This window comes from Rhinoraja longicauda, chromosome 2, assembly GCF_053455715.1.
Source record: "Rhinoraja longicauda isolate Sanriku21f chromosome 2, sRhiLon1.1, whole genome shotgun sequence".
In the NCBI taxonomy this organism is placed as follows: Eukaryota; Metazoa; Chordata; class Chondrichthyes; order Rajiformes; family Arhynchobatidae; genus Rhinoraja; species Rhinoraja longicauda.
In genome coordinates, this window is record NC_135954.1 from 13,782,909 (window position 1) to 13,798,148 (window position 15,240).

The following is a 15,240-nucleotide window of genomic DNA, read 5'->3' on the forward strand; positions in this document are numbered from 1 at the left end:
GCACGGTGCGTAACGGTAGAGTTACTGCCTTACAGCGCCAGGGACCCGGGTTCGATCTTGACTACGGGTGCTGTCTGCCTGAATGGAGTTTGTACGTTCTCTCTGTGACCCGTGTGGGTTTTCTCTGGGAGCTCCGGTTTCCTCCCACACTCCAAAGAGATACAGGTTTGTAGGTTAATTGGCTTGGTACAAGTGTAAATTGCCCCTAGTGTGGGTAGGATAGTGTTAGTGTGCGGGATCATTGGTCGGCCCAGATTCACTGGGCTGAAGGGCCTGTTTCCGTGCTGTATCTGCAACCTAAACAAAACTAAATGTTTTCTGCCCAGAGGGCATACCAGAGATGCAGGCACTGCAATATTTCAGTTCTGTCTTGAGCGGATCCATGTCTAATCACGTATTTATGGATCACAACATAGTTCACAAAGGAGTTACCAGGAATGGGTGGCTCTAGGAGGTTGGATTGTCCTAGATTATAGGCCCTTTGGCCCACCTTGCCCATGTCAACTAAGTTGCCCAACCGAGCTACTGCCTCTTGCCTGCACCTGGCCCGTGAACTTCATCCACGTCTACCAGGCATTAGAGCTGAGCTAGTCCCATCTGCCAATATCCTTCTGAATTTAAAAAAAATAATTTAACAAAAATAATACAATATGATCAGTCTGAAGAAGGGTCTCGGCCCGAAATGTCACCCATTCCTTCTCTCCAGAGATGCAACCTGTCCCGCTAAGTTACTCCAGCTTTTTGTGTCTATCTTCTGCTAAGTATATGGCCAGATACTTTCCGGTTTCATTTCAGATTCCTAGCATTCGCAGTTTTAGGCTTTTCAACGAACTTGATAGTCTTCCCTTAAATGCTAAATTCAGGCCAAATGAAACCTACATCATGGATATTTATTCACAAAATGCTGGAGTAACTCAGCAGGTCAGGCAGCATCTCAGGAGAGAAGGAATGGGTGACGTTTCGGGTCGAGACTCTTCTTCAGTCTGAAGAAGGGTCTCGACCCGAAACGTCACCCATTCCTTCTCTCCTGAGATGCTGCCTGACCTGCTGCCTGACCTGCTGAGTTACTCCAGCATTTTGTGAATAAATATTTTCGATTTGTACCAGCATCTGCAGTTATTGTCTTATCCTACATCATAGATGACAGCATTATTGACAGATAACATTCTTAAATTTAGATATTATACCCCTGTGGAGATTTCAAGTTGGTATGATGCATGTGGAAGCGGAAGATACAAAAGCTTTTACACGATGGATTGGGACAGTATTGCACACGTTGCATATTGCACAGATTGTGTCAATATCATTTATCTAAAAGCACAACACAATGGTGCAAAAATATGTATTAGTAAAATAAGAGTATATTAGGAGCAGAAATAAGTCAGTCAGCCCATCGAGCCTCCTCTGTCAATCAAGCATGGCCGATTTATTTTTACCTCTCAATCCCATTCTTCCCACAATCTTTGATGCCCTTCCTTATCAAGGACCTATCACATATAAAGCCCTAAATGGACATTCCCCCCCCTACATCAAAAATCTTCTAACCCACCTCTCTAACTCCAGGTCCCTCAGGTCGGCCGACTTGGGGCTACTCACTATCCCGCGGTCTAGGCTTAAGCTCAGGGGTGACCGCGCTTTTGCGGTTGCAGCTCCTAGACTGTGGAACAGCATCCCTCTCCCCATCAGAACTGCCCCCTCCATTGACTCCTTTAAGTCCAGGCTCAAAACCTATTTCTACTCCCTAGCGTTTGAGGCTCATTGAGGAGGCGCTGTGAACTGTTTTGTATGTGCTGTTATGATTGCGTGCTACTGTATGTTTCATTTTTTTCCTTAGTACCTAATCAGATGTACAGCACTTTGGTCAACGTGGGTTGTTTTTAAATGTGCTATACAAATAAAATTGACTTGACTTGACTATCAATCTCTGGTTTAAAAATGCCTAACGTATTGGCCTCCACAGCCCTGTGGCAACGAATTCCACAGATTCACCACCTTCTGGCTAAAGAAATTGCGCCTCATCTCCATTCTAAAGGTACGATTTTATTCTGAGGCCGAGCCCTCTGGTTCTAGACTCTACCACGACTGGAAACATCCATGTTCACTCGATCTAGGCCTTTCATTATCTGAGCCTCCCTCATCTTTCTAAACTAATAATACTCATTAATGTGGTAGAATGGGCAGATAGTTTGGCCAATATTTGTAGCACGATAACCATAGCAGTGTCAAATAACTGTGACCTTTACTGGAGAACATTACAGCTTCTGTTCAACAAGAATGGTCTATTTATGGAGGACCATTTAAATCACGCTATAAGAAGGCAAACAAAGCCGGGCGTGGAACAAACAGAGGGAGGCATTTTCAGTCATCACTTGGAGCAATTATTAGTTCAGCAATCACTTGGCGTTAATCTACTCAAAAGATATCTTGAAACTTTTTTGATTACATTTTAGTTTTAAAAATGGGAGGAGAACCAGCCTTTCCTGAAATTGAAAGTTGTTTTAACCCCACCCAGGTGGACCAGAGTTTGTAATTTTTGTATTCAAAAAATAATTTCCTGAATAAATAACTGATTTTCAAGTTATTCAAACCAGACAAATAAAAGGTGGCAAATTTTTGAGGTTTGTTCTTTAACTCTTGTTTTGGTTATTCACCCTCCCTGTAAAACAGACCCATGCTAAATCAAATCAACTGCCTCCTGCAATAGACCAATGGACATTTTAACTCTTCCCCACTGTCATTTACCACCATAATCATCTTCATCAAATCATTTACCACCATTGACAAACGTCTACACTTCGTGGTGCCTCAGGAATGCTGCCAATATAACTAACTAACTTTTTCATTCTGGTCATAAGTCATAGCAGCAGAATTAGGCCATTTTCCCCATCAATAGACAATAGGTGCAGGAGGAGGCCATTCGGCCCTTCGAGCCAGCACCGCCAATCAATATGATCATGGCCGATCATCCAAAATCAGTACCCCATTCCTGGTTTTTCCAGTGCAAAACTTGTTCTGCACTCTGGTATTTTCTCTTTGCATTACCTGTTGTAATTGTGTATGGCTTGTTTTTACTCATGTATGGTGTGATCTGATTTGACTGGATAGAATGCAAACATAAGCTTTTCACTGAATCTTGCTGCACGTAGCAATAATAATACCAATACCTTCTTGAGCTTCTTTTCAAGAAAGTCTGAAGGGTTCATATAAACAGAAAAAGCAGGTACAGGAGTAGGCCATTTCTGCCCTTCGAGCCAGCACCGCCAATCAATATGATCATGGCCGATCATCCAAAATCAGTACCCCATTCCTGGTTTTTCCCCATATCCCTTGATTCCATTAGCCCCAAGAGCTATATCTAACTCTCTCTTGAAAACATCCAGTGAATTGGCCTCCACTGCCCTCTATGGCAGAGAATTCCACAGATTTACAACTCTTTGAGTGAAAAAGTTTTTCCTCATCTCAGTCCTATATGGCCTACCCCTTATTCTTCAACTGTGTCCCTGGTTCGGGACTCCCCCAACATCGGGAACATTTTTCCTGCATCTAGCATGTTCAATCCTTTGAAAATGTTATATGTTTCTCTGAGATCCTCTCTCATCCTTCTAAATGCCAGTGAATACAAGCCTAGTTGACCCATTCTTTCATCATATGTCAGTCCCGCCATTCTGGGAATTAACCTGGTGAACCTACGCTGCTCTCCCTCAATAGCAAGAATGTCCTTCCTCAAATTAGGAGACCAAAACTGCACACAATACTCCAGGTGTGGTCTCACCAGGGCCCTGTATTACTGCAGCAGGACCTTCTTGTTCCGAAACTTAAATCCTCTCGCAATAAAGGCCAACATGCCATTAGCTTTCTTCGCTGCCTGCTGTACCTGCATCCTTATTTTCAGCGACTGATGTACAAGGACACCCAGGTCTCATTGCACCTCCCCTTTTCCTAATCTGACACCATTCAGATAATAATCTGACTTCTTGTTTTTGCCACCAAAGTGGATAACCTCACATTTATTCACAGTATACTGCATCTGCCCACTCACCCACCTATCCAAGTCATCCTGCAGCCTCATAGCATCCTGTTTGCAGCTCACACTGCCACCCAGCTTTGTGTCATCCGCAAACTTGGAGATGTTCCATTTAATTCCCTCGTCTAAATCGTGAATATATATTGTAAATAACTGATTCTTACCACAGTTTAAGAATAAGGGTTAGGCCATTTAGGACTCAGTTGAAGAAAAACCTTTACAGCCAGAGACCTGTGAATCTGTGGAATTCTCTGCCACAGAAGGCAGTGGAGGCCAATTCACTGGATGTATTCAAGAGTTAGATATAGCTCTTAGGGCTAACGGAATCAAGGGATATGGGGTGAAAGCAGGAACAGGGTACTGATTCTGGATGATCAGCCATGATCATATTGAATGGCGGTGCTGGCACGAAGGGCCGAATGGCCTACTCCTGCCCTGTTTGCCATTTAGTCTTACAGGACCAGACACCCGGGTTCGATCCTGACTTCGGTTGCTGTCTGTACAGAGTTTTACGTTCTCCCTGTGACAGTGTGGGTTTTCTCCGGGTGCTCTGGTTTCCTACCACACTCCAAAGACGCACAGGTTCTTAGGTTAATTGGCTTCAGTAAAAATTGTAAATTGTCCCTAGTGTGTAGGGTGGTGCTAGTATCCAGGGATTGCTGGTCGGCTGTTTCCACGCTGTATCTCTAAACTAAACTCAACTGGAAATCAAGTAGTGGTGTGTAATTGCTATCTTGTCGTATTGAATAAGGATAGAGTGGGATAGAACTTCCTATGTTAATAAACAAGCAATCCAGGGCCTGTGATGATAATCTTGAGAATGCAAACTCAGATACACCCATGAAAATAGAATACAGCCCAGGAACAGGCCCTTCGGCCCGCACTGTCCATTCCGAAAATCCCTCCATTCGCTGCATAGTCTCTTAATCAGATCTGCCTCCACTACCACTCCTGGCAGTGGCTCCAGGTACTCTGTGTAAAACACACTTGTCCGGCACATCTCCTTTAATTACTGCCCCTCTTAACTTTAAAGCTGTGCCCTCAGAAGTTAGAAATTGAATTCAATTGTTAAAAGAAGTTTGAAAATTAAAAACAACAAATAGCAATTGAAGTGGCAATGCAGGCATTAGACTGTCACCCGTGTCTGTTAGGAAGAGCTGTTATCCTTCTAACTTAAAACACGAGTCAAGTCCCACGTCAAGATAGCTAACTATTAACTACTCTCGGGAATAACCACTCAACTGTAACACCAGTCCATAAAGGAAACTAGGGATTGGCATTAAATGCAGGCCCAGCCAGTAATGGCCAAAGGTTAAAAGGTCATAAGTGAAAGGAGTAGAATTAGGCCATTCAACCCATCGAGTCTACTCCACCATTCAACCATGGCTAATCTATCTCTCCCTCCTAACTCCATAACCTCTGACACCTGTACTAATCAAGAATCTATCTATCTCTGCCTTAAAAAATATCCACTGACTTGGCCTCCCACAGCTTTCTGTGGAAAATAATTCCACAGATTCACCACCCTCTGACTGAAGAAATTTATCCTCATCTCATTCCTAAAAGAACGTCCTTTAATTCAGAGGGGAAAAAAAGTGCTTCTAAAGAAAGTAACTAAATCCGTACTGTGTGCTACTCACTTGCTTGTCTTTCTTTGCAGGATATCTGTCTTAAGGGGGCACTGCTGTCTTCTTTGTCTAACTTCTTGGCAGATATTAAAGCCAATTATGTCAGAACAACAACTCGCATTCAAAGGCCACCTTTGGGATTGAAAAGTGTTGCGAGACCCCTAATTAGTTTAGTTGAGTTCATTGTCAGTGATTTATTTTTTTGGTGCGTGGTAACTAGTCAGTGGAAAGGCAATGCATGATTCCAGTAGAGCCGTTGACGGTGTGCATATAAATGATAAAGGGAATAACATTTAGTGCAAGATACATTCCAGTAATGTCCCATTAAAGATAGTCCTAGGGTCTTCAATGAACTAGATGGTAGCTCAGGACCACGCTCTCGTTATTGCTGGATGGTCCAGTTGACCGATAACAGCTGGGAAGAAACTGTCTCTGACTCTAGAGCACAATGGGAACATTAGTGAACAGAAGGAAGGAGATACTGGGTTAGGTGTGGACTCGGTGGGCCAAAGGGCCTGTTTTCACCCTGTATCTCCAAAGTCTATAGCGAGACACAAAATGTTGGAATAACTCGGGTCAGGCAGCATTTCAGGAGAATGTGGATAGGTGATGTTTCAGGATGGGATCCATCTACATTTAAAACCTAAATGTTTTGATTTTAAAGTGTTCTGCTTTTCAGCATTTTATGACTTGAATTTCAAGACGTCAGAATTTTTCAACATTTTTGGATGTCTTTGAATCTCCGTTTTAGTCATTGATAACCGAGACTCCTAAAGATGAAATGTAGCTTAGCCAGCTATCAAAGGTTTTTGTTTTATGTCATGTTCCCATTCCCCTGTCTGACACTACTGAAGCCCCAACACTGTGTAGAGTTTAGTTTATTGTCACGTGCACCGAGGTAGTGGGAAAAACTTTTGCCACATGCTAACCAGCTAGCGGAAAGACAATACGGGATTGCAATCAAGCCATCCACATTGTACAGATACATGACAAAGGGAATAACATGAATAATGTTTAGCGCAAGATAAAGTACAGTCAATTCCACACTGTAGAGACTTGTAAGAGATGGAACAGGCTCCACACAACATATCCCCCGGGGGGGGGGGGGGGGTCCACGATGTGCAACTACAATGAGCTCACTGCTAACCACAGATTCTGCGCTAACGTGTATCAGAACACACATGCATATCAATGTCAACACATGTTCATCTGCAAAATACCAAACCTTCCTTGCAAGGCCGTGTGTCAAGTGAACAGTGACTCCTCAGACAGCAAAACACAGCTCTCCTTTTATTCTGAAGCGTTGCAAGGCTCTCCAAATACATGTGATTCCCCCCCCCCCCCCCAGTAAACTACGTCAAAAGTGATAATTTTCGCTCTGAAGTAACTCTGAAAGAATACCATCAATATTCGAATCACATTCAGGACATCATGCTGAAATTCAGCTCTCCTCTACACACTTTGCCCCAAAGCCTTGCAAAGACTTGAGCAAAACACAAAGTGGAGGGAATGAACACAGGAGGTTTCTGGTCTGAGGAAGAATCCTGACCCGTCATCTATTCCTTTTCTCCAGAGATGCTGCCCGACCCGCTGAGTTCCTCCAGCACTTTGTGTTAAGCATCGTCTGTCCATTTTCTCCACAGATGCTGCCTGACCAGCTGAGTTCCTCCAGCAATAGACAATAGACAATAGGTGCAGGAGGAGGCCATTCGGCCCTTCGAGCCAGCACCGCCATTCAATGTGATCATGGCTGATCATTCACAATCAGTACCCCGTTCCTGCCTTCTCCCCATACCCCCTGACTCCGCTATCCTTAAGAGCTCTATCTAGTTCTCTCTTGAATGCATTAAGAGAATTTGATTTTGCTCAGGATTCCAGCATCTGCAGTTTCTCATATCTCCACCTCACAAGTACTTCCCTTTAAAGTGTGCATGCAATTCCTTTTTGAAAGCTATTATCAAATGTACATTCACAACGTGGCCAGGGTGTAAATTGCCAGTTACCCATTTCTCCCAGTGTGTGATGTTTCAGTATTTCGACCATTTTGAAACCGAATGCCATTACTCCCTATGCGTTTTTTTTGCATCATATTTTTGACTGCATTTATTATATCTACTCTCAATCTCAGCTTCTCTAGCCTTAACACACAGCACATACTTGGGGATTACCACTGCAGCAGCTGTGGGTGAGAGACTATAATTCAGGAGCCACAACCACACCAGTCATTCCAAAAAAATACTTGCACTGAGGCGGTGATCAGGTGCTTCGCAATAGGGTAGAGTTGCTGCCTTACAGCGCCAGGGACCAGAGTTTGATCCTAGCTGTGGGTGCTGTCTGTACGGAGTTTGCACGTTCTCCCCGCGACCTGCGTGGGTTTTCTCCTGGTGCTCCGATTTCCTCCCACACTCCAAAGACGTTCAGGTTTGTAGGTTAATTGTTTAGTTTTGAGATACAGAAACAGCACGGAAACAGGCCCTTCGGCCCACCGGGTCCATGTCGACCAGCGATCCCCATATATTAACACCACCCTACACCCACTAGGGACAATTTTTACATTTACCAAGCCAATTAACCAACAAACATGTATGCCTTTGGAGTGTTGAAGATCTCGGAGAAAACCCACGCAGGTCACGGTGAGAACGTACAAACTCCGTACAGACGGCGCCCGTAGTCAGGATCGAACCTGAGTCTTCGGCGCTGCATTCGCTGTAAGGCAGCAACTCTACCGCTGCGCCACCGTGCCGCCAATTGGCTTGGTATAAATGTGTAGGAGTATTAATGTGCGGAGATCGTTGGTCGGCGAGGACTCGGTGGGCCGAAGGGCCTGTTTCCGTGCCATATCTCTAAACTAAACTAATAACGGGACCGGGCAAAATGTGACGCAGCGTCAACAAGTACTGTAAATCTGTAGTGAATCTGGTGGGGAATCTGTGGAATTCATTGAACTTCATCCACATCAACCAGGTTTTAGAGCCAGCAAGTCCCATCTGCCCATATCCTTCTGAACCTTTTTTATCCACGTACCCAGTGCCTTATAACTGTTGTAGTTGCACCTGCTTCTACCACTTCTTGTGGCACTAAGAGAGAATGGAGGAGTTCATTGCCACAGAAGGCTGCGGAAGCCAGGTCACTGATATTTTCAAATCAGAGATTGATCGATTCTTGATTCGTAAGAGCGTCAAAGGTTACAGGGAGGAGCCAGGAGAATGGGGTGGCGAGGGGAAACATTGATCAGCCACAATGGAATGGCAGTGTAGACTTGATGGGCTGAATGGCCTAATGCTGCTCCCATGTCTTCAGTTTAGGTTAGAGATACAACATGGAAACAGGCTCTTCGGCCCACCAGGTCCGCGCCGACCAGCGATCCCCGCACATTAACACTATCCTACACCCACTCGGGACAATTTTTACATTTGCCCAGCCAATTAACATACAAACCTGTACGTCTTTGGAACGTGGGAGGAAACTGAAGATCTTGGAGAAAACCCACGCAGGTCACGGGGAGAACGTACAAACACCGTACAGACGGCACCCGTAGTCGGGATCGAACCCGGGTCTCCAGCGCTGCATTCGCTGTAAGGCAGCAACTCTACCGCTGCGCCACCGCAGAGAGAAAATATAAAATAACTTTGAAACGTTCGACAGCCTCTAATGTAGCAAAGCCAGAAGTTTCTCCTGGTCTGTGGGGTGAAGAGATCTTGGCAATGAAGAGTTCTTAGAATTGGGTGGCTTGTGAGTGCAGCCCAAGGGAATGATAAACCACATTCATGATAAAAAATACTGCTGCACAGTAAACAAAACACACATGAAGGCAGTTTCTTTCGCCCAGAGAAAGCACATAGAACATTGGTCGGGGTGCTGGAGAAGGAGAAATGGAGACACAAAGAACTTCAGAGGCTGCAATCCTGATCAAAAACAAACTGCTGGGAGAACTCAGCAGGTCAGGCAGCATCTCTGGAAGGAACTGAACAGGCGATGTTTCAGCCTGAAGAAGGATCCCAATGCAAAACGTCATCTGTCCATTTCCTTCCATAGATGCTGTCAGATCGAGCTAGGTTTCCCCCAGTGGTTTGCAGGAGAATTGTGGATCTCACAGTGCACAGTATGAATACTGGAAAATGCAGAGCTACAGAGAGCAATGCAATGGAAAAAGCAAGGACAATTAAAAAAGACCAGCAGTGAAGGGGTGTTGGAGGGGAGAGTGGGTTGACCAGCAAACAGATCGAGCAAATTGTAAATATGTGCAAGAGTTCCAGATGCACTCAACCGTACTTCAGACCAAAGTCACCCTCGTCCCAGTGAAGTCAAAGCTGATCACTCTCACTCCCCAATTACATTTTTATTTCTAGGAGCTACAGATGCTGGTTTAAACTGTGATGCTGTCTGAAGAAGGGCCTCGACCCGAAACGTCACCCATTCCTTCTCTCCAGAGATGCTGCCTGTCCTACTGAGTTAATCCAGCATTTTGTGTCTATCTACATTTTATCCCTGTTTGCTGTGTTGTCACCTTCTCCTAGCCAACAATGATCTATTCTACATTTTCCTTGATCCGCATCTCTTTTGATATCTCGTAATGACACCTTCCCCTTCCTTAAATCCATCTCCCCTGCCTTTCAGTCTGAAGAAGGGTCTCGACCCAAAACGTCACCCATTCCTTCTACAATACAATACAATATATCTTTATTGTCATTGTACAGGGGTACAACGAGATTGGGAATGCACCTCCCATACGATGCAATAATTTAATTAGCTAATCAATATTAATTTAAACAACCCAATGAAACAAATTGGGTATTAATTTAAACAACCTAATGAAACAAACATATCCAGAGATGCTGCCTGTATCGCTGAGTTACTCCAGCTTTTTGTGTCTATCTTCACTCTTACTCCTCCTCGTGCACACACCGACACATACTCCTGAGGTACAGTAGATGTGATATACAAACAGTGGCAATTTCATATCACGTACAGACCTTCCATCTGCAAAGCCATCAAAAATCATTGACTACGCTGTGCTGTCATTTGCTTTCAATTACTTCAAAAACAAACTAGATAGAACGGACTAGGATTTTGATTCCCTTAAATGGATCCACTGTCTGTTTTCATGGAAAAGCAAATATTTAATTAAATGAAAATTTAGCCCAAGTTTCCAAGTGTGGGGAAAAAAAAGCAAACAGCCACATCCTACTCTGTCCGATCTCCCAGATAAACATATTTCCCCACTAGGTGATACATAGGATATATCATCCAAAGCGTGCAAGTGTCTTCTGACCAAATAGCTTGGCCCGTGATCACCTAATGTGATATCTACATGGTGAAAGAACCCTGAGTCACTGAGTTGAACAGCATGCACACACACACACACACACACACGGCCTTTGGATCGGCTACCAAATTTGTGTGGAAAAGCTAGAATCCAGCCAAACTGGTTGTTTGAGGGCTGAGCGCCGTTATGAAAACCAATTAGTTCTGAAAATAAATAGCAAAACGCAAATCAAGAGTCCAGAGTGTTTTATTGACATATGTCCCAGATAGAACAATGAAATTCTTACTTGCTGCAGTACAACAGAATATGTCAACATAGTACTCTGTAAATAGTATGATAAATGAGAGAGAAAAAGTTCATGGGGGTTCACATACACAAAACTTTTTTTCCCCTAATCAGATGTGCAGCACTTTGGTCAACGTGGGTTGTTTTTAAATGTGCTATACAAATAAAATTGACTTGACAAATATACATATATACATACATACACATATATATACACACATACATGTACACACACACATATATATACACACACATACATGTACACACACACACATATATATACACACACACACACATACACACACACACACACACACACACACATATACACACACACACACACACACACACACACTCAAAACAAACAAATTAATTATTTTCCCCTTATCCTTTTTATTCAGTTTAATCTTCATTGTACACACAGAGGGTACGAGATCCAAAGCTAGACACAAAAAGCTGCAGTAACTCAGCGGGTCAGACTGCATCTCTGGAGAAAAGGAATAGGTGACGCTTCGGGTCGAGACAACTTCTTCAGACTACACACGAGATCCAATTTTTCTGTAAGTCACCAAGCCAAGAATGTAAACCCTTGCAGAAATCACTGACGTAAAACCTTGAAAAATATTCCAGAAATCTGAACTTGCTTAATTTTGTGGTTCATCTTTGCTCAATGCAAACCTCCAAACTAACCCATAATAAATACGCCCAAAACGTCCTCCTTTACCCAAGGCACCAGCAAAAGTACAGCGGCGTTTTGTTGTACAGCCCACCTTTGCTGCTCGTTCAATAGTTTTGGGGGTTGTGTAATTTTAATGCCTATTTTGATGCTTTTGTTGTTGGACTGTGGGTGACTGAATTTCGTCCAATTTGGATGACAATAAAGCTATCTTGAATCTTGAATCTTGAATATACACAATTCCATCTTTGCGATTGCAAAAATAAATGCACACTTCTGCAACAGCACACATACACACACAGCTCGAGTTTCCCCTCTCCGAGACATGCACAGAGCCCGTCTTTGCAACTGCGCCAACGTGCACAACCCCCAAATGTTTACAGCAGCAGAAATATAAACTTCCCACCTTTACAAAAGTTCCAGTGAGAACTTTTTTTTTTTTTTTTTTTTTTTGCACAGCACGGCCACCTCTACAAATGTGGCAATGAGGACTGTTCCCCTTTGCTGCTGCACAAAGGCATTCTTTAGCAAATGCACAACAACAAAAAACAGCCCCCACGTTGTCAGTCAGAGCACAAAATAAACTTTTTACAAATGTGTCACAAGAAAACTAGGAGCATTTTAAAAAAAAACAAAAAAACAGTAACACAGTTTTGTCTTTACAACCGTGCCCAAGAAACTAGGGCCCAATTTTTTTAAAAAAAAGAAACAACACAAGTTAATAATAACACAAGCGCGCTATTATTGCAACGGCAGGCACCTGGACTATTGGAAGCCAACTCAAGACATCTTTCCAATGGTGCAAAACAAACGCAGCTCAAACTTGCGTCCATAGGGGGGGGGGATACAAAGGTTCACCTTACGATTGTGCTAACACATAGCCCACTTTTACAAGTGTGTCAAACTCACACAACAAGCCTCTCTCCTAAAGTTGGTGTCCAATCTAATTGTGTGACCGGCTCTGTTTCCCCCCCCCTTTTACCCCCGAAACTTCATGGGGCGACGCCCTGTGGTGTTTACAGGCTGCAATTGATGGGTGTCAATTTTAGCCCAACGCCACTCTCCTCTCCCCCTCCCCACTCTCCCCTCTCCCACTCTCTCCTCTCCTCTCCCCCTCTCCTCTCCCCCTCCCCACTCTCCCCTCCCCCTCTCCTCTCCCCCTCTCCTCTCCCCCTCTCCTCTCCCCCTCTCCTCTCCCCCTCTCCTCTCCCCCTCTCCTCTCCCCCTCTCCTCTCCCCCTCTCCTCTCCCCCTCTCCTCTCCCCCTCTCCTCTCCCCCCCCTCTCCTCTCCCACCCTCTCCTCTCCCACCCTCCTCTCCCACTCTCTCCTCTCCCACCCTCCTCTCCCACTCTCCCCTCCCCTCTCCCCTCTCCTCCTCTCCCCTACTCTCCTCTCCCACCCTCTCCTCTCCCACCCTGTCAGCGTTGCTTCAGCCCGCAATCCTCGGCGCCCCGCTTGTCCCCCGACAGCAAACTCACCGTAAAGCTGGAGGTTGTCTGCAAAACTCAACGCTGTGAATAAAGTAAGGACCCCAAAATAATCCATCAGTCAGTCAGTCCGGCAGTCTAATAATCCCTCGTGGGAAACACACAGGAGAGAAGAGGGGAGGGAGGGAGGGAGGGAGAGAGAAGTACAAATGGAAAAGGTTTTGTAAAGTTTCTTTTGAACGGTCCCGTCCCTGGCTGCGAGTTCTCTCTCTTTCTCTCTCTTTTCTCTCTCTTTTCTCTCTCTCTTCTCTCTCTCTCTCTCTCTCTCTCTCTCCCAGTCTGAGTCAAAATGTGCCTATGAGTCATAGCTTAATGCATGTTAAGGGAAACAGGAAACTTCAAACTCAGAAAGTGGGTTGGGCTTCCAAAAGGGAGGGAGAGAGAGAGAGAGAGAAAAAAATATATATAAGACTCCTCCAATCATTCATCAGTCTGCGAGAGTTGTAGTCAGGCTGGCAAGAGGCAAATTTGGAGAAAGAAAGAGAGAGTGAGAGAGAAACTGCACCATGCGTGCCAAGTGTGCACAGAGTACTCAGCCGGCAGAGGCGAGTGGTGTTTGTTAGTGCACATAGTCCAGAGGATTAAAATCCGCAGCTTGCTTTCAACACTACCCCTCATAACCCCCCACCCCCCTCTTCCAAGAAAAGAAAAAGGTTTCCCCGGGCCCCTTCCTTCCTCCCAATTACGAGAGAGTAGCGCCCGAAGCAGGAAAGTGTAAACAGCAGCAGGGTTCGGTAGACGGGCTGAACGGCCGTTCTCTGTCATGCCAGGCCCTACAGTGGCAATGTACCTGGAAACTGAATGTTCTGCTGGGAGAAGGATCTGGGGATTGGGGGTGGGGTGAAGTGGGGTGGAGGGAGGGGGAGTGGGGGGTGGGGTGGAGGGAGGGGGAGTGGGGGGTGGGGTGGAGGGAGGTGGAGGGGAGGGGGGTGGGGTGGTGGGGTTGGGGTGGGGTGGAGGTGGGGTCGGGTGGAGGGGGGGGTGGGGTGGGGTTGGAGGCGGTTGGGTTGGAGGGGGTTGGGGGTGGAGTGGGGGTGGGGTGGAGGGTGGGGTGGGGTGTGAGGTGGCTGCGGGGAAACCTGACCAGAAACGTCACGCGTCCATTTTCTCCAGAGATAATAAAACAAGGGGTTGGCCATTTAGGACTGAGATAAGGAAAAACTTTTTCACCCAGAGAGTTGTGTATCTGTGAAATTCTCTGCCACAAAAGGCAGTGGAAAACTATTCACTGGATGTTTTAAAGAGAGAGTTGGATATAGCTCTTAGGGGTAGCAGAATCAAGGGGAGGTAGACACAAAATGTAACTGACCCGCTGAGTTACGCCAGCATTTTGTGTCTACCTCAGTGCCGTTTTAACATAGCAGCAGAAGTAGCATTTGCTAAGGGGCCCCGCCCTTTCGAGGGGCCCGCACTAAATGCGTGCAAGCTAAATGCTTGAAATCGGCCTCCCACTAAGGGGCGCTGTGTTGCGCGCCGCTCTCCAACCGCCACGGTTTGAGTGTGTTGGCGGGGTGGCGCAGACCAATGGGTGCGTCACCGCACAACCGCCCAGTCCCCCTCCCTCTTACTCCACGCACCTCCGGCCTCACCCAAACACCTCACTCTTCCGGACCTCTCTGCTCGAACATTGGCCTTGTCCTCCCAAACATCCCGGCCCTCTCACTCCTCGCTCATCGGGCTCTTTCTCTCAAGTCCCCGGGCCACTTTCACCACCTCATCACCCCCCCCCCCCCTTCCATCTCTCCCACTCCTCCAGCCCTCCTCCCTACTGCGGCGCTCTCTCCCCACTCCTCTGGCACTTGCTCCCCCGAATCCTCCACGGCTCACTCTTCAGCCTGTTCTTTCCCTACCCCTCTGCCCCTCCTTGCGAGGA

At 45.7% G+C, this 15,240-nt stretch overlaps 1 protein-coding gene across 1 annotated transcript in view; it reads right to left on the bottom strand.

Moving 5' to 3' along the window:
* Nucleotides 1-13,638, bottom strand: part of tgfbr2b (transforming growth factor beta receptor 2b) — an 80,628-nt gene extending 66,990 nt beyond the window's left edge. Inside the window, exon 1 of the mRNA XM_078415147.1 lies at nt 13,359-13,638. Within this exon, the coding sequence (XP_078271273.1) occupies nt 13,359-13,425 (67 nt within the window). The 5' untranslated portion in view covers nt 13,426-13,638. The remainder of the gene's footprint in view (nt 1-13,358) is intronic.
* Between the last annotated feature and the right edge of the window lie 1,602 nt (nt 13,639-15,240).